Consider the following 22,858-nt stretch of genomic DNA (forward strand, 5'->3'; position numbering starts at 1 on the left):
CTTGATCAACAACATCAAAAGATTTGGAAGCAGTATAATGCTAAGGCTATTGCTCTCATTGGTCTTTGCTTAGTTGACTCTCTCATCCATCATGTGGATTTCAAGTCAACAGCTAAGCAAATTTGGAGTCGCCTCGAGACCTTCTTTGGTAATAAAATCACCAACTCTAAAGTCTTTTTGAAGCTCAAATTTTTTTATCTGAAAATTGAAGAGAGTGATGAGTTGAGTGCTCATCTAGCCCGGTTTCAATCTCTTGTTCAACAACTCTCAAGTTTGAAGAGTGTCCCTGACGATGAAGATAAGATGGCCGTCCTTATGAAGAGTATGCATGGCATTTCTCGCTTTGAGCACACTCTTGATATCCTTCGTCTTGCCACTACCATGTTTGATGATATGGTGGCCCTCCTCATTGAGAAGGATCGTGGCAATAAGGAAGCTGCTCTTGCCTCTCCTATTGATCATGCATTTGCTTCCACACGCAAATGGAAGACCAACAAGAACATTATTTGCAAGTTTTACAAGAGGAAAGGACACATTGAAGACCATTGCTTTAAGAAGAAAACAAGAGAAGCATTATGCCAATCTTCTGGCTGAAGACGAAGCTGAACCAGAAAAGCCCCCGGAGGAGATACATGGAGCTACAGCAGAGGTTCATGGCCTCTCTCTTGATGACGAGGATCCATTTGACGAGGGTTGGGCTTTCTAGGTCCCTATGCTATGTCTAATTGTGTTGAGTCAAATTAAGGTTCTCAGCCTTGAGTTGTCCCTCTAAATTGAATGTATTTGGAGTCAATAAGAGGTTCTTTGCCATGGGCTGTCCCCCCAAAAATGATGGTTAATGGTATTGACCACCCAGTTCAAAGTAAAGGGAGATGACGAGTGATGGTTTTCCCTGGCCAGTCGCAAGCTGACTGAGAAGTCACTATCACATGGGAGGTGTTGGATAGTTGGACTTGCTCTTTGCAGTATTACGGTGGAGGGGGGATCGGTCTACTCTTGCGTGTTGGGTCTCACACATTTTGCTCCGAAGGGTTGGAGATATCATAGCCAAAGAGTGTGGTGATGTGATGTATTAGTGTGAAGTACTAAGTCTATGTGTGTGAGCCATGTGTGAGTGCCACGTGTCATCATGGGACTTATCCCATATGCACTAGGTGCTACTGTGTGAGTGAGTAGCCTATATAAGGCTTGTACTTCACTTGTCTTAATATACTTAATGAATGCATGAAAGCCTTCCTTCATGTCTTCATTTAAGCATTATTTCCTCACGCCCTAACTCTCTCTCTCTCTCTCTCTCTCTCTCTCTCTCTCTCTCTCTCCCTTCACCATGTTTCTAACACTTTTTGAACCGATGAGGCATCTCATCCCAGAGCCCCGTGACTATGGATTTTATTATATAATTGGCCAAATGAGAACAAGAAGTGAAGAAAAATGCCATTATCATATCGTTACCAAAAGAGAGAATAACATAGCAAATGGAATCCAAAGCAAGTTACTTATGTGTAGTACGTCAATGATCATATAATTCCAGAACACCCAATTCAAGAAAAGACGTGCTTTTCAGCATTTCAATTACAAAAATGAAAGGACTGGTTTTTTACAATAAACACTAGGCCTACCTGCCCATTATAAATAAATCTACGTCTGCCAAACTAAGTCTCTAACAAATGTAGGAAGTTTCATTGCGGCATCAAAGAAGAGGAGCTCCTCTAAACACATAGGAAGTGTCAAGACTGAGTTCTGTGCCAGAGAATCTTGCAATAGATCTTGAAAAAAGCAAGTACAGAAGAGCGTTAGAAATATTTAATTTTCCTAAGCTTCTTTGTTAGAAATATATATGTTTCCAACAAAGAGGGCTTCTGTAAAAGCGAAAAAAAGAGAGCCACTATGAAAGACTAAAGTCCATACGCAATACTAGAAGTAGAAACCAATGGGTTTTTTACAAGGAGAGGCCCTAGGTCAATTTAGTTACATCTAAAAGGCTGAGGACATGACCATTAATACTTCTCAGACAGATGTAATGGCTAAAGTCCCAAACTGTTAGTTTGTCTCAATCAGTCCAATGATTGTACATGAGAGAGTCACAACTTCACAAGTATATTACAATAGAGTAACAAAGGGGTATCACTCCTTACTTTCCGACCAATACATGTCCGAAAAAACCGCACTGCAGCCACAACAAGATACTTTTCTTTCCGTGTTGTAAGCCGCAAAACTTTCTCCATAACATGGTTCTTCATTACATAATACCTGAAATTAACAAAAGGGAATCCAATAAGCAAAGACCATACTAATCTGTGAGCTGTATAAATGCAGTGCATAGAGTTTTGGTTTAAATGTAGCGCCAAGAAGAAAGGAAGCTACTCTTACTTTATCCTATACGAATGGTGCTGCACACAAAAGCACAGAAGTTCACAAATGTTCCCCAGTGTTTCAGGACTGATGTGAGCAGGCCTGTCTATTTGTCCATGAATGCCTCCAACCTTTCTGTTCTGGTCAGAATCCCCTTTTGAGGTACAAGCCGATGTCAAGACTTCCATAATTTGATCCATATACTTCCCATAAAAAATATCGAGAAAAGGGCTCTTCTCTGGTGGTTGCTGTCACAGAAACAAAACACTTCAGAAAAGAAACAAGACCTGTAAAAAAACGAATCTGGAATGTGTAGAAGTTTAATGAAATGTGCAATTAATTGCCAGGCTACTGACCAACATGTATAAGACCTACACATGGGCCCTTGAAGCACATCGCATATTAACCACGACTTAACCAAACCAGATGGACATATTACCAACAGTTGAATTAGCAAACTAAATTTATTACAGTTAGTCAATAACTATCCCCTTTTTAAGAGACAGAGGAGAAGAAAAATACACAGGACTGGGGGTGTTTCAGATGGGAACCATGCCTCAAGTCATTTCGACAGGGGTACCATATTCTATACCACAGACATTGACAATGAATACTATAAGCAGAGCACTTCATCATGCAAGTGGAAAGCGGGTGTTCGTTCAGTCACCATGAAAGCAAGAATTAAATTCCAAAAAGAATGAAACAAATGAACATAGTGGTCCGCTGAGTTGGTCATAGCTGAATTGGAGAGCTGAATAATACCTGCCCGCCTTGCAATTTACCTGACCCTGATGGAAATGAGGAGAGGGTGAGAGACTTGATCACATGATTGAAGACAAGAGTTGAGGCATAAACTGATGTTGATAGATTGATAATCACAGCAAGTACATAGCCTCTTTTATAGGCTGGGCAAGCCTTACAGACACCTCATAGATGAGGTCACACACAAGAGAATCTAGATCCTATAATCTAGGTGAGGAATCACATCTACCACATGAGGTGGCACAAGTGACGTCAAGACTCTTCACACTCACATAATTGTAGGACACTCCTAGGACTCAAAGACCACACACACTAGGACCACACACACTAGGACTCCGATTCCAACAAACCCCCCCTCGGAGCTAGGGTGAGAAACTATGACATCATCCAGATTGCATCCCAAGCAATCTCAGAGGCTAACAGCTGAGCATAATTCAACATGATCAGAGACTCAAATCTGAGCATGGATGCATGACCAACTCATAGGTCTAGGGAGTACACCAACATCCTGGAACTCGGCCAGGCCTGATAAAGGAAAGACATAACAACCCCCCTTGTCTCCTAACTGGGTACATGGAAGTAAGTGGAGCCTTTTATAGGACAAGGCACACAAAATGACAAATTATTACATCATTTTAGGGGGACTACCCAAGGCAGAGTACCTAACACACATGACTCTAGAAAGCCCACTCTTCATCTATCACCTCATGGAGGGATAGACCAGAAATAGCAGCAGTGCAGCCTTGTTCCTCAGGTCCAGAAGGTGTAGCTTCATCGTCTTCGACCTCGCTCTGCTCTGCAACCAGATTGGCATGTTCTTTGGCTTGTACCTTTGCCATTTTCTTGAAGCAACGATCCTCTGGATGGCCAAGTTTCTGACAATAATTACATTTAAGAGGTTTTCCATTCTTCTTGGGCTTATTCTTGAGAAAGAATGCTTTGCCAGATTCGAATGAAGATTCTGCTTTCGTTGTAAGCCTACGGTCCTCATAAATGAGATGAGCTACCATATCCTTAAAGCTCATATTGCGGCTGACTCTTAGGACAACAAGGATCTCATTGTACTTGGAAATGTCTTCAATACAGGAGAGAAGTACAGCAACTTGATCATCATCTTCAACAATGGCTCAGATGGCAGATAATTGTTGGAGAATTGACCCAAGATTGCTCAAGTGTTCATTAAGGGTTTCAGTTTCCTTCATCTTGAGCTTGAAGAGTTTTTGTTTGAGAAATACTTTGGAATTATTGATCTTAGTTCCAAACAAATTCTCTAACTTTTCCCAAACGTTGTTTGCTGTCTTATCAAAATCCACATGGTGGATAAGGTTGTCAGCTAAAGCTAGGCCAATGATAGCCATTGCTTTATCATTTTGGTTCTGCCACCAACTGATTCTAGCATCATCATTTTGGGGTTTTGGCTCCTTGCCATTGGTGATATTCCATATCCCTTCTCGCATAAGAAGAAGCCGGACTTTTGTCTGCCAAGTTGGGAAATTGCTCCCTGAGAATTTCTCGATGAGCAAGGAGTTTTTTATGCTATCCATTGGTGGGAAGGTCTTAGCTGTTATTACACCCAGTGTCTAAATCCCTTACAATGTTTACTCAGATTTCAAAAAAGGCCCAAATTTTACATGGTAGAAGCTTCAATTATGCCAAAGGAAGACACAGAACAGAAAAGCCCTAATCTTTAGGGTTAGGGTTGCTGCAAAAATTAGGGTTTGCAGAAAATTGGGGCTTTTCAAAATTTCCTAGAGCATAGTGTTCTAGCAACACTAGGGGAGCTTCAGACCATAAAAGCCCCAACAAATTCACCCAAAATGAGGCAAAAATATTCAAAAACGCAGAATATCTCAAACGGACTGTTTGCTGGTCAATGGAGCTCATGTGGAGAGGCAAACGAAGAAGATCAACAGCGTAGTTCCAAAAGAAAGAGGAACATCATTAGATCAGCCCAAGAGATACGCGATGAACAGCTGCAGATAAGCGATGCAGCTTCAAAGGATATGTCGGGCAGGTGACGAGTTGTTGCGCTCAACCAGAGATGACGAGTTACGGTAGTACTCAGGATGCAGCGTAGAGCAACAACTCAGGTCTGTTGTGCGAGTCGATGGCCACAGCCCTCAGATCGTCAGTCGCCAAGTCAGCTCCATGGCTGGCGCCGTCGCAGGTCTAGCTACGTGGGCAACCAGTTGCGTGGGCAACTAGAAGCAGCGTGGGAGCAGCAAGTTCGGGCAGAAGTCAGACCAGCAGGTGTTCGGGCAGAATGGCGAGCTGCGTGGGCAACAGGAGAAGCATGGGCAGCAGGAGCAGCTGCATGGGTAGAGAGGTGCAGCAGATGACGAGCAGAGGGGCGAGCAGAGAACGAGCAGAGTGGCAAGCAGAAAACGAGCAGAGTGGCGCAGCGGAAGGAGCTCAGTTTGTCGCAGCAGAGTGGCGACGACGGATGGGCAAGCGGAAGAGTGGTGAAGGATGGGCAGGACGCTTCATTGCGAGAGGTAAGGCTCAGTCAGGGAAGACCCGCTTTGATACCATTTGATGGAAATGAGGAGAGGGTGAGAGACTTGATCACAAGAGTTGAGGCATAAACTGATGTTGATAGATTGATAATCACAACAAGTACATAGCCTCTTTTATAGGCTGGGCAAGCCTTACAGACACCTCATAGATGAGGTCACACACAAGAGAATCTAGATCCTATAATCTAGGTGAGGAATCACATCTACCACATGAGGTGGCACAAGTGACCTCAAGACTCTTCACACACATAATTGTAGGACACTCCTAGGACTCTAGGACCACACACACTAGGACTACGATTCCAACAGACCCCTGCCCTGTTTTAGATTCGTGATCGTTTTGCCAATTTAAGAGAATGATATAGAAGGAGCTTGAGTGTTATATCAAGTGCTTTCATACAGAGAATCGTTGTGAATATATGTCCTATGAATTTGATGATTTTCTATATGGTCACGGCATTAAGAGATGGGTCACTTGTACATACACTCCCCAACAAACTCTATTGCGGGAAGAAAGAATAGGGTGATTGGTGATATGGCTAGAGCCATGATGGATGAGATCAAGATGCCATTGATTTTTTGGGCTGAAGCGGTGCATACGGCCGTGTATATCATGAATAGAACACCCACGGATGTCATACATGGGTTGACACCTTTTGAAAAGCTTTATGGGTACAAGCCAACCTTGCCATTAATAGAGCAAGACACTAAGACCATCTGACACCCTGAAGCAACAGTTGTAAGAATACGGATATTATCACAGGGACAGTGAGATTCTACACTGCCAATCGGCAGCCCCTTGCTGCTGATTGACATAGTACATCAAAGAAGAAATGCCAAATGGCTGCAGATCTAGCACCATATAAAGTTTGAGAGTTTAATATGGCAAGAGACTAGGACCATCTGACACCCTGAAGCAACAGTTGCAAGAATACGGATATATCACAGGGACAGTGAGTTTCTACACTGCCAATGAGCAGCCCCTTGCTCCTGATTGACATAGTACATCGAAGTGCAATTCAAAAGAAATGCCAAATGCATGCAGATCTAGCACCATAATAATGCTTTCCTTAAGACCCCTAAGAGCGTTTCTTGCAGCTTCTTAACCAAAATCGCATCATACCAGGCCTTTTTTTTTATGTTGTTTAAAATTTCTAGACTTATTACTGTCAACTTTGGTAGAATTTTGAACCATCTATCCTAGAGTTCATCAATACTTTTAGTAACAGCCAAGCTGTGAGTAAATTGCTAAGAAATGTGAGTTTGAATTTTTCCCTTAAAATCAAGGTAGAAAAATATATACCTTTGTAAGACTCGAATATATCCAATCGTACACATTCAGATTTTGTTGTTCTAAAGTTTGAGAAGATCTAGCACCATAATAATGCTTTCCTTAAGACCTATGCTACAGCATTTCTTGCAACTTCTTTACCGAAATCGCAATCATACCATGCCTTGAATATCTACACTTGTTGCTGTCAATTTTGGTACAATTTAGCACCACCTATGCTAGAGGTCATCAATATTTTTAGCAACAGCCAAGCTCTGAGAAAATTCCTAAGAGCTGTGAGTTTTCATTTTCCCCCTTAAAATCAAGGTAGAAAAACATATACCTTTGTAAGACTAGAATATATCCAATCGTACGAATTCAGATTTTGTTGTTCTAAAGTTTGAGAATGTTTAGCTCTTGGAAGTTGGGGCTTCTGCACGTGCAAGATATTTCGATAGAGTTGAACAACTGATCACCATTTGGTCGAAAATTCAAAGAATATGCATGTCCCTAAGGTGCTACAAAAATATACCTTTGTAAGACTCAAATATATCCAACCATACAAATTCTGTTCTAACCTTTTAGAATATTCAGCGGTTGGGGCTTCTGCTAAGATATTTTGATAGGGTTGAACAGTTGATCACCACTTGGACGAAAATTCAAAGAATTTGAATGTCCGCTAAGGTGATAGAAAAAAATACCTTTGTAAGATAGAATACATCCCATCGTACAAATTCAGATTTTGTTGATCTAAAGTTTGACAATGTCAATTGTTGGGCCTATGCACCCAGAAAAGATATTTCGAGAAGTTAAACAGTTGATCACCAGTTGGATGAAAATTCAAAAAATTTGCATGTCTACTAAGGTGATATACCTTGGTAAGACTAAAATATATCCAGTTGTACGAGTTCAGATTTCGTTGTTCTGAGAATTTTTAGCTGTTGGGGTTTCCGCACCCGCATACAATATTTCGAAAGAGTTGATCTACTGATCACCACTGACCACTCAGGCAAAAATTCAAAGAATTTGCATGTCTGCTAAGGGTGGGTTCAGACCACCTGCCCGCCCAAGAAGAAAAAAAGATTCTTGGACGACGTTCGGGCGGTGTGCTGTTCACACCACCTGGAGTAAAAGTTTCAAGAAAAACCTGTCCATTTATTACATCAACAAGTGATTGTCTAAGTGGAAAGAAGAGACACTTTTAGTCAGTTAGCGCGGATTCAATCCTCATTCGAGATAGGGCAACCTCCAACTGCCAGACAAGGCAAACCCAATCTGGGCACTTTAATTTGATTCGTCCACTTGGGAGGATGCACCTTCCAACGCGACTTTGAGCGTGTCCGGGCATGATAGAAAAATATACCTCTGTACCGCTAAGGTGATAGAAAAATATACCTTTGTACGACTAGAATATATCCAATCGTACAAACTCAGATTTTGTTGTCCTAAAGTTTGAGAATTTTTAGATGTTGGGGCCTCTGCACCCACGTAAATGTTGTTCTAAATTGTGTTTAGCTGTTGGGGCTTCTACACCCGCATAAGATATTTCGATAGAGTTGAACAACCGATCACCACTTGGACAAAAATTCAAAGAATTAGCATGTCCACTAAGGTGATAGACACATATAACTTTGTAAGACAATAATATATCCATCAAATTTTGTTTTTCTAAAGTTTTATAATTTTTAGCTATTGGGGCTTCTCAGTTTGTGTTGCTTTAACATGATTGTCGCTTTCTAGAAGTTTTCTTTCTATCTGGAAAGCAACGCCCCGTGTATGAGTGTCTCACCTTCTATCCCACCAATAGGCTTGCATTGCCATTTATATGCTCTCAAATCTTCTCCTCTCTTCTTTTTGGACCCCTAAGTGTATTAGGAGCCCTAAGTGTACAAGGTTCGATTGGAAAGTGGCCACTGTGCATAGGGGTGGCATCCGCGTCCTTCTAATAGTCAGGACCTTGTATGTCATCTTGGTTGGGTAGTGAGATCTCCTTTTGCTATTGTCTCTCCGTTTGTTCAATGTTGAGAGTTCTAACAACAATGGTGTCGCCAACATGTCGGTTGTTAATAGTGCACTATGACCATGGCTGCATATTCCTATCAGTGTAGAAGCAGTGTAGCGGCAAATGAGTATAATTTCAATGATGACAAAAGGATGCAAGTTTGTCACTGAAAAACAGATGTAATTTGGTTTGACTTCATCAACCAACTAGACAAATAGCACCTAATGCAACTTATGACAATGAGCAAGTTAACAAATGCTAGATAACATTTCGATATTTATATATGGTAGAACCACGGATGCCCTATTAATGCTCCTATTGAGCAAAGTAAATTTGGAAGAACATGCTTGAATTTTAGCATGCACAGGAGATCCCCATCAATGCCCAATGTAGGCATTGAAATCATCGGCAATGAATTGGAGGCACGAGTGATTAATATGGTATAAACAAAAGTTAATAGTTATATATATTAATGATGACAATTTGATTGTCGATAAAGTCATCGAAGAGCTTGCTCATGTCGATCTTTCATTTTGTAATCAAAAGTCAACTCCTTACTTTACGAGTCGTTTGTCCATTTTACAAACTATTACACCATGCATGGTTAAAAATGAGAAAATGTGCATATAAACATTAATAGAATGCATAGAGTTATTGGTTGAAAGAGGATTAGAGTTATGATGGATGATAGTGCAAACCATAACCTTTTAAACTACACTCTCATTAACAAGTGTGACTTACCTAAAACTCCCAATGTGCTTAAGTACTTGGTCTTGTTAGCTAAAGGCAGAGACAAAAAAGTCTCTAACATAATAGGAAATAACATAATAGGCACCTAAAACTCCTGGCGGTGGTGATGTTACTTACAACGGAAGACAAGGGTGGTGGTGGTGTTGTTCGACGACAGGGCTAGGGCAACTAAGGCGACGACAGAGATGCTGATGCTACGCATTGGCCTTTCTTGCGCTGCAGTAAGAGGTGATGGCGATCCTATTAGGCAGAGGGGGAGGCTAGGCGGGGGGAGAGAGAGAGAGAGAGAGAGAGAGAGAGAGAGAGAGAGAGAGTCTATTAACATCCACTGGAGACCAAAAGATATATGGGACAGCAAGAAACCCTCTAGTACATCTGCTTTAGGGAGGGCACATGGCAGCTCCCAAGGTTGAAGGAGTGCAAAAGCAACCCACATTATTAAGAGTACCTACATAATAGTCTGAAAGAGTAAACAGGCATACATGAGTTTAAGACTAAGAGTTTTTTTGTTTTGATTTAAACTCTCTGATTAGGGCTACGCCTTCATGGTAAATTGCCCATTTTCCATGCTTTCTGGCAGCCCTGACTTTAGCTAATTCAGTTGCCTTATTCTTGAGTTGAGCTTGTGTAAGCTCCTCTTCTATCCATACTTTGGTACCCTTCAACTTGTAAGATTGTCGAAGAAGCTTGATCCGCATATCTTTTAACTTCAGTATAAGGACTGCATGACCTTTATAGTGGATAATAGAAGCTGCCCTGGAGTCGTCATCATCCTGCTCATCATCATCCACTCATTCAATGTTGGGCAAGCTTGCTTTGATCTTTGTCAATATTTCACTATATGCGTCCTCCTCTTTGTACCAATCTTCTAGGAGACTAGCTGCGAGGTAGGGAGGAATCCTTAAAAGATTTTATAGCCTCATCAATTACTGCCTACTTACCAGGCCCTTCAAGAATGTGAAGTGGAGCCTTTACTTCTGCCAGTCCCAATCGTAGCTCTCTTACTGCTTGCTATAGATAAAAGATCTGATCCTAATGCCCAAGGATGGGCCGTTTTGAGCCTTCTTGTTGGTAATTGCCTGCATACAAAGAGGGTGTCATGGCTACAACTGTAGAGTATCGAGTCCTGATGGAGGTTGAAGAAGTGTAGGGAGATTTGGAGAAGAGGGTAGGCATGTCCATAATTGGTTGTCTGTAGAACCCCCTACCTGAACCTAACCCCCGGGTTGGATTGGGAGTTAAACCCAACTCGAGGTTAGGGCGGCTGGTACCTGACGGCTGTTGGGGGTTGCTGCTCAAGGACAGGCGGGGCGACGAGGCACCTAGGGGGGGCTGAGGCGACAGAGGGAACGACGACGAGCTGAGCGATGGGACGGACTGAGAGAGAGAGAGAGAGAGAACCAAGGGGACAATAGGGTCTTAGCCTCAGTGGCGGTGCAAGATTAGAGTGATCTGATGGAGAGAATCTCGCAGCCCAAGAGAAAGGGAAGGCAAATGAGAAGCAACGGGCTCAATGAGAGACCTCCGGATGGCAGCAGCAAGCTCCAAATGTCTCCAAATGCCAAGGTCACACCTTGAAATGAAGAAATATGCTGAATAAAGGCTTCAAATGGCTGGCACGAGCTTCAAGGCAGATCCAAACTGCAATGAATGCTTCGAAGTAAGTCCGTACAGCATTCAATAAGCCTGTAATGGCCAAACAGCTCCTGAATGATTCCGTACAGCTCAGAAACACCGTCAGCACGTCCGTACAATCCCATACTGTTCACGCGTGAAGGAAAGACGCCATACAAGCTGTAGATGCATTGAATGAAAACCCTGGTCTCCATACAATCTGTACGGCTGTATGCAATTCCATACAGCAGGTGACTGCCACACGTGCGAACTCGTACAGCTTCAGCAAGAGAATAATGTCCGTTTTCAGCAGTAGGAGCTCCAAAACGCTGATTTCCCGTACCAAATGTGAAGTTCTCGAGATGAAAATGCTTGTGGAGGCCATAGGTGATCACGAGCGTTAGAAAACCTCGAAAACTGAGCAGACCAGCAAGAATGAGAGCTCAAAAGGCTGCCAAACAGATTAGGAAAGCTGTCAATGGCTGTGCTCTAATACCACTATAGGCTAGGGCAACCAATGGAAGCTGAAGAAATGAGGGAATGAAGACAAAAACGAGCTGCTGTAATGAATTGCTGCAAAACTGAGTGAAAGTACAAGAGAGATCCAATATAACAAAACCCAAGGGCAGCATGCCCTAACTGGACTAAGTGTCCTAGCCCACAGAATGGCCTACACCTATTGATTTCAAAACATATGAAAACCATCTGACAAGTAGAGCTCATCACTACTTTGGAAAGGATTTTGGCATGCTTTTTCCTGACCCAGCACTTTGTAGGAGACAAAGTCAGTTAATGACTTTGGTTTCCCCATGTATCGTTAACAACATTTCTGTTTTGACAAGAATTACTGACAAATTTCATGATCTCAAAGTTGCAAATCAATATATTAAGCTGATGACTAGTGTTCTACACTTTACAAGGAGGATGGAAGAGGACTATGGAAGCGGACTTAAAGCACATATTCGTTGAATCCAACCTATGGAAGAGGACAAATACTATAATACTCGCCCAAAAGTTCAGCTATCAACAAGTTTTCGTTTACAAGAAGAAGACCTATGCAAGATGTGAGCCACCAGATGCAAATTTTTGTTTATAGGAAAAAGATACGTGCAAGATCGTGAGCCAAAGGATGCAAAACTTATCGAAGACCTTAGAAGAACATGCATTCAATGATGTCATAGTTCAAGGTTTGATAAGTCCATGCCAAAAGCACGAAACAAAGACTCTCAACAAGGACGTATCCATGGCCCGTCCATGTGGTATCATATGTCAAATGTTTTTTAACAATACTCCTATATAAGTGGATTTTTTATTTCTTTTTTATTACATATTATGCAATGATATGTGGATGAAAGTTATTTTCTGAACTTAGAAGTACCAGTTTTTTCTCTGTATGGCACAGTCAAGCTGAAAACCGGGGCTAATTCAGAGATGTCAATTCTATATATTTCTAGCATTTGTCAAGTGAAAAGACAAAACACCTTTATCGTCAAGATCTACTCCTATCATATCTAGATGAGGAAGAGGAGGAGAGGAGAGGAGAGGAGCAGCAGGACAACGACGACGACGACGACTTAGATATTGCTAATTATGTATATTGAAAGGAGCAAATGGAATATAATTGTTTGTTGATGCTTTTAATCACTAGATCTATATAGAAGTTAACAAGTTACGTTTTGTTTAACAAGCAGGTTGGCACAAGTTTTGTAAGTAATGTTTTCCAACCATCCATAACCCGATGCTTACTGCAACAACAAGCCTTGAGATGGCATGAGAAGGGAGGAGAAGGCAAGTGTACACAAACAAGTACCAAATCAATTTAGAGCAGCAAAGGATTTTTTAGGTGCATTTTATATAGCAGGTATACATTTGAAGGAAGGGGCACACATCCGAACCACACCCCTTTTTTCAATCTTTAAAATTAAATATCCCTACAAGACAAACCCCCAAAAAAAAAAAACAGGAGAGAGAGAGAGAGAGAGAGAGAGAAGATGAAGATGAAGATGAAAAAGTTTTCTGTATGCATGACATACAGTACAGAAAGTACCAGACTGTACCGAATGGGAAATCCCATACGGAGCGTACCAGAACTACCTTGAACAGGAAGGAGCTCCATCATGACCCTCTCAGAACCGTACTTGTGTAGATTTTCTTTGAATGCTATTTTAATATTATCATAAATGCCATTTTCAGAATCTATATTAGTAATCTTGGTTGTATAGTCTTTATTTGATTCCATTTAAGTTGGCTCCGTTCAATTCGATTTAAAGTGATGTGAGAATTTGAGATAAGTTCCAAAAGTCAACCAGATCCAAACCAACAGGACATAGACCACATGCCCCTCATTTGAGATCTACTGGACCATTAAGAGTGTGCCTTTCATGCTGTCAACACAATAGTGATTACATCTTGCTGTTGGATGAAAAGCTATATGTATACATTGACCTTTGCCATTCACGGATGAAAAGTTACGTCTATAAATGTACAGACACAGCAAATAGTAGTGTGAGAATTTCAAGGGTGTGAGACAGTCGATTGAAAAGTAACAAGACTCATCCTAAACTGCTCTCTTTGTCCTCCATATTAAAAACACCAGCCACTTCTCTCTTCGATTCCTTCTATTTCCTCCCATCTCACTCCCCTCTCCCTCATCCCTTTGCCCCCTGCCGTCTCTTCTATATCACAGGCATTCTAAAATTTTGATCAAAACAAGGATATGTGCACTGTCATCAAAAATGTGACTTTCTCTATTCGTAGTGCAAGCACATATCATATGTCATAAGCAATTGTTGTACATGTAATAAAATTCTGTGGGAACCAGACTCCACGATGGAAAGTAGTACATTGTGCTCTTCCAATGCTCTTTCACTTGGCTCATTAACCACTGTTCTTGAGAGTTGAAAGAGGTCTTTAAATTCCCTCTTCTTTTTTTTGAGGGTGACAAGAAAACAGTCCCCAAGCGTGGGCAGCCAGTTACAAGCATCAGAAAATATCACTATATGACAAGAAGGCAGGATATCTAAATCCCTAAGAGTGGGTACAAACTTTTTTTGGGGGGTGAAATCATTTGTCATTACATTAGGAGTCGGTACACACAGGCACGGCACGCACAAACCTTTTACAGCTTTTTCAAAATATGAATTTATATTCATTTAGATATAATGGAAAACAAAGATACTCGAAGCTGACATGATGCATACCTTCTAAGCACACACAAACTTTAAAATAAACCTGTATGAAGACAAGGATTTCTTTAAAAATTACCCGCTCTGCGGTCTCACAATCTAAAAGCATACGCATAACCTCAAGTAGTTGAGCTTGAACTCCTCCTTCGCTAGGAGTGAGCATACTTGTAACCTTCGAAACAAAATACACAAATAAATCCAGGAGAATTGACTCGAAAAGGACAAAGGCAATGAAACAAGCAATAAGGAAGTAAACCGCATACAAAGATAAACTTTCTAGCATAACACATGAAGTTAGAGATAAACCCACCAAAAAGTTAAAAAGGGTATGCCCTGGTTGATGCACCAAAAACTTCCGAAGCAAGGACGGATCATAATTCAGCACCACAATCAAGATATCCGTCCTACCAAAAAGCACAAAAGAGCATGCAAATTGTCAAACATTGATCAAACACATGTATTACATAACGTAATGCAAAAGAGGAAGCTGTTTAGTCAATATGCATACATTTAAGATGAAACATGTTATGAAGGAGTAGATTGTTTACCCACTTAGACGAAGACAATCATCGACACTCCCAAGCACATCCGTTACAATATCAAATAACCCCTCGCGAACCAATGAGCTGGAACGTGCAATCGACATCAGTAAGTATTAGAAAAAATGGATCTTGAAACCTTATAGCCATAACACCCTTCCAGCTAACATGCACGCTTGATTCATTTTTACCATATTTCAAACGAATGTTCTAACAATACCCAACATACTCCACTAAGGCTTGAGATCCAAGACCCAATCAAACTATGCAAAGCAACAATAAGAGCAGTACATTCACTAAATTCAAAACAATAATTCTCTGAGATGGCACATTTTTGTGAATGTCATAGTAAATCTACCTATAATTTGATAGCTTTAAAAAAGGTCTGTACACAGAACCTAAAATCCGCTTCAAGCACGAACTAGGGCCTCCGTAACACATAGTTTACCTTACATACACGCAAAATTATCAACCACACTCCCCGTGAAGATTACAATACTGCCTCCTGTCTTTAATGGCCTCAAGCAACCCAAGTCATTATCATCATTCCTCCTCTCTCGTTCCCTACAATGTCTTAGATGGCCTCGAGCAACCCCAAGTCATTGTTGTCATTCCTCCTCTTCCCTCGTTCGCTACCCTCGTACAATGTGATCATTACACCACTACTATATGTCTAACATGACCTCAAGCAAGCCAAGTCATTTTCATCATTGTTCTTGTTCCCTCGTTCCCTACCAAGGTGGCAAATCAAACTAGTATTCCCTTGGCTCTAAAATAGTTGCCCCCTTCAATTTTGTCATGTTCATTGTTATATTTATTGCAATTTGGTCAAAGTAATTGCTTAATGAAGCAGCAACTTGCCGAGCAATGGCACATTTCACAACCGTCTCTCCCTGCCCTTTTTTATCCAAGAGGCATTTGCGGTAGAAATCTAATCACCATACACATTATGTGCACAGTTTTCTCAAACCCCCTGTTAATCACTTTTCCAATCCACAATCAGTATGTCTAACTTTATTTCTTATTGAGACTTACGAAGTTGATCTAATCGCGGAGCTAGTTTGCACCTCAGATTTGGAAAACCACTATCCTCTCCAAAGCTTCTGCAATACTATCTGACAACCCATCTTTGCTTTCCTGCTTCCCATTTAGCTAGAGTTATAGCACAAAACCACTGCAGGAACATGGGTGTGTGTATGTGTGTTGGGAGCGCCACGTGCGGGGGGGGGGGGGGGGCGCTCCTCCTGAACCATAGCAGCATTCCCATCAACAGCATTCCGTACATGGATTGGCACAGCAATACAATGCTCCACCAAGGAGACTTTGGGCATACAACCTGGAATACCCTTGCTTGACAGCCCCGTGTGTGTCACTGGAGTGTCTTCCAAGCTGAGTAACACCATCTAGATCATAGGCAACTTAAGAATCTCACCCGAGTCCCCCATTTGAAGTTGGCTTCACTCATGTGCTTCATCGGTCTGGAGGGATTCAAAAGCATATCATCATCAGATAGCTCAATAATCATGCTGAGTTTGGCTGTGCCACTGTTTCTCAACTTGCACACCTCCCTATGCTAGGAAGTCCATTTGTCACCACAGTTAAAGCATAAATTGGCTCTCAATCTGCTATCTGTGATCGCCTTGCAGTGCTGTTTTATTTCTGATTTTTATGTTACAGCACTTGGTTTGCCTGCTGGCTTTGCATCCGATTGCCTATGGGGCTTGGCATACAGCAGTTTGCTGCCCAATATTGTGGAAAACCTTGGAAACGGTGCTGTTGCAAATGCAGTGCCATGTGGGCTGCCTGTAGCACTCTTGTACCTGTAGGCCTGCTTAGACTCAAGAACCTCCACGAGCTGGGCAGCTTGCTCAATGGTTTAAGGGTTGTGAGCCCTCACATTTGAGGCTAGAACGGGATCCAACCCTGAATGAAGCGCAGCAACTTTCCCCTCTCGAAAATGTCATGCACAGAAAAAGGAAAAGCCTCCAGAATTTCTGCAAGTACTCCTGGAGCATGTGCAAGTACTCCTGGACCGTGCTCATCAGTTGAGATGATTTATACAAATTCGGCCATGTCCCTCTCCACGTGTGTTTGTGGAGAATGGCACTGTACTAGGAATACAGATGTAGCGGCCATCAGTTTTTTTAATTGCTCCCACGTGGCCTTTGAGGTGAGTCCCTCGTGTACCTCCAAGTGTGAGCATAATCCTGCAAAAATGATGCGGTCTTCATCCTGCTTGAGGTAGAAGCGAAAAAATCTTCCAGCTTCGTAAGCCACTCTCTAAGCTCATTGCGTGCACATGTATCACCCTTAAACTTATGCACCATGAGCTTATCTTTGAAATCATTCGATGCATAAGTCATGTTTGGGTAGCCTCCAGAAGAGTGGGCATCACGCTTAAGGTTCACATTTTGGATGAAAGGCATCTCATCACGAATGCCCTCAGGTAGGGCCCGGTATGAAAGCCAGGCATCTGAAAGCTTCTCATCAATAGCATCCTGTTGCCCACCGCTAACACACCACTGAAAAATTAGAACCACTCCTCTAAGCACAGGTTACGTGTGGCTGTATGTGCTCACTAGTGGAGCAAAAGGAGCATAAATCCTAGGCTGTGCACTCCTAACAAATGTATCTCAATGCAAGGACGGCATACCAAAAGGTTGAGAAGGATTGACCTCTCTCACACTACTGTGCATTGCCATGTGAACCCAAAACCAATCTAGGCATGCTAGCTGATGTGGTGAAGCTCGTAGGAGCACTCATCAAATGCACACCAGTAGGTCGGCCCAAAATAAATTGCTCCATCTGTAGAGGTGAGGAGAAATGTAAACTGTAGGATGGCCTCAAGTCCGACAACAGGGTCAGTGCTGCGGAGAATGCATCTCATTTTTTTTATTTTTTTTAAAGGGAAGGAAGGGGGGGGGGATACGTCACCTAGGATTGTCAGGACACTAATCTAGGAAAACTAAGAGAACTAGGACTATCAAGTAACTTTCTCTGGTTAACTTAACCAGCCATCCTACCTGTTAGCACTTGGCCTTGATATGAGCCTTGTAGGTCAGGTCAACTCTATGAGCTGAATTCACTGGCAACCATATGGTTGAATTGGGGCCATATAGGCCACCCTTTGTATTTCCCTCTTATCCTTTCGAGCAGTAATACGTTTTGCTCCAGGTTGTTATTAGCTTCCTGCACTCAACTCCTCTTTCATTGCTTCCAACACCCAATAGTGGTATCAGAGTAGGTTTCTCTTGCTCCTACCTGCATTTCCTCTCCGCTCATTGCTCAGCCCACCTTCCTTGCAAGGAGGTAAACGCCACGGGTGAAGACGGGAGCCACCCGATGCGTGATGAAGTTTGGGTGGGTGTGGCTTTTGCTTGTGTGCTTCGTTTTACCAAAATAGAAGTGATTGATTCGTCATCTGGAGCTACCAACAACCGCGTTTCGAGCGCCAACTTGCTTCAAGTGTCGCACCACGCGTCGCTGTACATCCGTACGTCTTCCCTATTTCAAGCGTCCGCACTTGATACCATCCATGCGCCGACAACGTGCGTCGCTATATGGCCGCCACTCTGTACTTGCCCGTACCTGTCATACACTTGCCGTGCGCTACTCTGTACTTGCTTGTAGCTGTCGTACATACACATATTGCAAGATATTCTCAAATAGCAGTGAGATTGGCAAGATATTGCAAGAGATTTGATGACATTTGCAAATTACAACTTACTACGGAACTTTTCAATATTTGCCCTCTTTTTAGCATTTTTGCCCCTTCTTATTTTGGGGCTTTTGCTAGATTTGCTGATATTTGCAGTGATTTTTGCTTGACACAGCCAAAAGTGTGGGTTGCATACCTTATTTTCAGAATTAACAACCTCAAAGCCAGGAGGTTGTGTCACATATACTTCTTCCTGCAGATCCCCATGAAGAAAAGCAATCTCGATGTCAAGTTGGTGCACTTGCCAATGATGATGGGCTGCAATGGCAATGACACATCTAATGGTAGTAATCCTGGATGTGGGAGCAAATGTCTCCTCAAAGTCAATGCCTTGTTGTTGGGCATACCCTTTTGCAACAAGACGGGCTTTGTATCGATCTATGCTGCCATCAGATTTCCTTTTTAATTTGTAGACCCACCGAGTTCCAATGGCATGCTTGTCAGGAGTGAGATCTACTAATTCCCATGTGTCATTTTTAGCAATGGATTGTAACTCAGCTCTCATTGCATCCATCCACTCCTTGCTGTCAAAAGCATCTTTATGGCACAGAGGCTCTTCATTGCAAGCTGTAGCAAGGAGTGCAAACTCAAGAAAGTGACCATGCTGTCTATTCCCTAATTTTGTCCGGGCAGCAAAAGGTTGATCTTGTTTGCTGTCCCTCAATGTATCAAGAAGCCATCTGGGAACATGCCTTTGCTGTCTATTGACAGCTCTTTCTTCAATGACTGCATCATGAATAGGGGGATCATTTTGTGCTGGAAGAGAAACCTGCAAATCAGCATGGGGTAGTGGCTGATTATTGCTTGGTGGAGGGCCTGCAAGAGGCTCATGTTGCTGGTCAAAGTCCTCTTCTGAGGAAGGCAGAGGTAACCAAGATTCAAAGGCATCAAAAATGTCAACATCTGGCTTAGCTTTGCAGTCCACAAGAGGAGAAGCTGAATGTTCAGCAAAGATTACATCTCTACTGACAACAATCTTCCCAGTATTTAGTTGGTATAACCAATACCCTCTGCTCTCCTGGCTGTAACCAATAAATATGCATTTGATTGCCTTGTCATCAAGCTTATGTCTCAGCTGAGATGGTACATGAACATATAAAAGAGACCCAAAAACTTTCATGTGTGAAAGTGAAGGCTTCCTGCCTCTCCATGCTTCATAAGGTGTAACAGTCTTCAATGCCCGTGTAGGTGATCTATTCAGCACATAGTTGGCACACATCACTGCATCAAGCCAAAACTTACTGGGCAAGACTTGGCCTTAAGCATGCATCTGACCATCTCCATTGTGGACCTGTTTTTCCTTTCAGAAACAGGATTCTATTGAGGAGTGTAAGGAGTAGTGCATGAGTGAATAATGCCCCGTGAAGACAGAAATGCATCAAACTCCTTTGACATATACTCTCCCCCCCTATCTGTGTTGAGGGTGACAAGCTTGCATCCTGATTCATTCTCAACCATATTCAGCCACCTCTGAAAGCATGAGAGAACTTCAGATTTGGCTTTTAAAGAATATATCCAGCAATATCTTGTGAAATCATCAATGAGAGTCATGAAATATTTGTACCCTCCAATGGCATTTGTCCTCATTGGGCCACAGACATCACTGTGCACTAGCTGCAATTTCCTTTGTGAGAGTTTTGGACAATTCTTTTGAAAAGGAAACCGATGCATCTTACCCAAAAGACAACCCTCACACACATGTTTGGAAACTATGTGAGTTTGAGCTACATCATTTGCCATCTGCTGTGAATGTAGCTTTGCAAGAGCTCTATAATTGAGATGACCCATTCTCTCATGCCAAAGATGAGTTTCAGCAAGCTGTGAATCTGAAATTGCAAATGCTTCAACAGAAAGTGCAGCTGAGTGGTGATCAAGGTGATAAAGTCCCTTTTGCAAAGTGCCAGTGAGAACTATGGCATTGTCATCACGAAGATCATAAACTAGGCATCTGTAGCCATCAAAAATCACTCTGAAACCTGAAGTAGCAATTGCTGAAATTGAAATCAAGTTGACTTCAATTCCAGGCACAAAAAGAACATTTGTCAGAGTGACAGGAAGGCTTGAAATGGATGTGAGCTGCACATCTCCAATTCCTTTTACAACATATCAAGCATTATCAGCACATGTGACAGTCCCCCCTCGAGGTGCATCAGCTAAAGAATGAAACAACTGTCTGCAAGATGCGACATGCTTGGAAGCACCACTATCAAATGAGCAATGGACAGCCCATGCCCAATCATCCTGAAGAGCATGTGCATGTGAAGCAGCTTCTAGCTCATGGGATTCAATAGCATGTGAGACATTAACTGTCAATCCTGCTTTCTTTTTCTCCGAAGCAATGCGCTTCCTGCATTCTGAAATGTCATGTCCAAGCTTGGAGGGATTAAATGAGCAATGGACAGCCCATGCCCAATCATCCTGAAGAGCATGTGCATGTGAAGCATCTTCCGGCTCATGGGATTCAATAGCATGTGAGGCATTAACTGTCAATCCTGCTTTCTTTTTCTCCGAAGCAATGCGCTTCCTGCATTCTGAAATGTCATGTCCAAGCTTGCGACAATAGTTGCATCTTTTCTTCTTTGACTTATCTGTTGTATTTTTAGATGCATGGGAGGAATTGCAGCTGCTATGCGCAGATTTTGGCTTGCCCATAGGCTTGGAAGCCTTGCCTCTTCCTGTCTACTGTGAAGCAAATGCATGATCAAGAATAATGGCTTGTCTATGAGCTATGTATCTGGCAACATCGGATAGTTGGCGCCATCCAACTTATCATCTTCACGAAGAACACCAAATAGATCTTGATTGTTCCCAGCCATAGCAAATGTGATACCCTGAAAGAGACCTGAAAACCCAAAAGCCTCAAGGCTATCACCGCAGAAGCTGGCTGTCCAAAAATGACAGCAAATATATGCAAATTTCCAACCCAAAACAAAGGGCAAATGCAGATCTGACCCAAATGTGACTATGGCAGGCAATGTTCACTGCAAAAACAGCAAATTTGGCAAAAGCCCAAAATTTAATGAGGGTAAATAAGCCAAAAAGAGGGCAAATGCAGAAAAGCCCCAAATTTTACTGAGATTTTTGCAAATGTAACACAATGTATGATAATCTGACTCAATGTCCTGCAAAAGTGACTCAATGTTTGAAAATCTGACTCAATGTCCTGCAAATGTGACTCAATGTACTGCAATCAAAAAGAAATTGCAGACCAAATCCCAAATCTCTAGTGTTCTTGCAAGAAGTTGCAACTAGAGGAGATGAAGGTATTGAAAGCCCCAAATTTGCCAATGTCCTGCAAAAGACTTCACATGCACCAAACCTGTACGGAACTCTCGGCGCAAGTACGAGCTGTACGGTGCAGTTGTACGGATTTACGGAACAAATCCAATGTACGGTGTACGTGTACAATCGTACGGATCTGGTACAATGTACGGATGCAAGTTACAATGCACCGATGCGTGTACAATATACGGATGCAGAGTACAGAGTACGGTTGTACGACGACGCAAGTACGAAGCTCTACGGTGGCTGTATGAAACGCATGTACGTAGATGTACAGTGGTTTAGGTACGCAGCTGAGTGTACGTCTGTACGACGGCCCAAGTACGAAATGCAGTACGACGAAGTACGAAACGCGGGTACAAAAGTACGACGCAAGTATGTTGTTTGTGCGGGCTGTGTGTAGGGGCGTACGTACAATCGTACAGACTGTACGGAAGGAGGAGCAGGTAGGCTAAGAGGAGCTGGTGCAAGTTCAGGAGCAAGAGACGAGTCAAACGTGGCTCTGATAGCATTGTAGGATCGATGAATAGAAAGAGAGAGAGAGAGCAAGGTACAAAGAGTCGATAGAGTCTGCCGTCACGTCAACTAGGATAATGAAAAAAGGAGTATAAGCTACAAGTACCTAGACCTAGGACTAAGTGTCCTAGGTGTCACATAGGACTAAGTGTCCTATGTGGCCTAAAAGGCACTAACACTCAAGTGCCTATATTTATGCCTACAAGGCACATACCATGGCCTATAGGGCATCACTAGAACTACTAGGAGATGGCCTACAGTGATGCAGTTACAAGCAGGTAGCCGCTCAATCCGGACAACTGTTATCAAATCTTCCATTTATCGCTTGAATTTCTTTCATCGGTAATGCTAA

General features: G+C 42.4%; 1 protein-coding gene across 1 annotated transcript in view; it reads right to left on the reverse strand.

Moving 5' to 3' along the window:
• Positions 1-22,858, reverse strand: part of LOC147885784 (uncharacterized) — a 123,071-nt gene that overhangs the window by 17,350 nt on the left and 82,863 nt on the right. The window contains exons 16-20 of the mRNA XM_087396069.1: positions 15,000-15,077; positions 14,762-14,855; positions 14,531-14,623; positions 2,371-2,600; positions 2,136-2,250 (exon numbers count right to left, since the gene is read on the reverse strand). Coding sequence (XP_087252195.1) covers positions 2,136-2,250; positions 2,371-2,600; positions 14,531-14,623; positions 14,762-14,855; positions 15,000-15,077 — 610 coding nt within the window. The remainder of the gene's footprint in view (positions 1-2,135; positions 2,251-2,370; positions 2,601-14,530; positions 14,624-14,761; positions 14,856-14,999; positions 15,078-22,858) is intronic.

Source organism: Dipteris shenzhenensis, chromosome 25, assembly GCF_047967505.1.
Source record: "Dipteris shenzhenensis isolate YYH24624 ecotype China chromosome 25, Dip_SZ_1.0, whole genome shotgun sequence".
NCBI lineage: Eukaryota > Viridiplantae > Streptophyta > Polypodiopsida > Gleicheniales > Dipteridaceae > Dipteris > Dipteris shenzhenensis.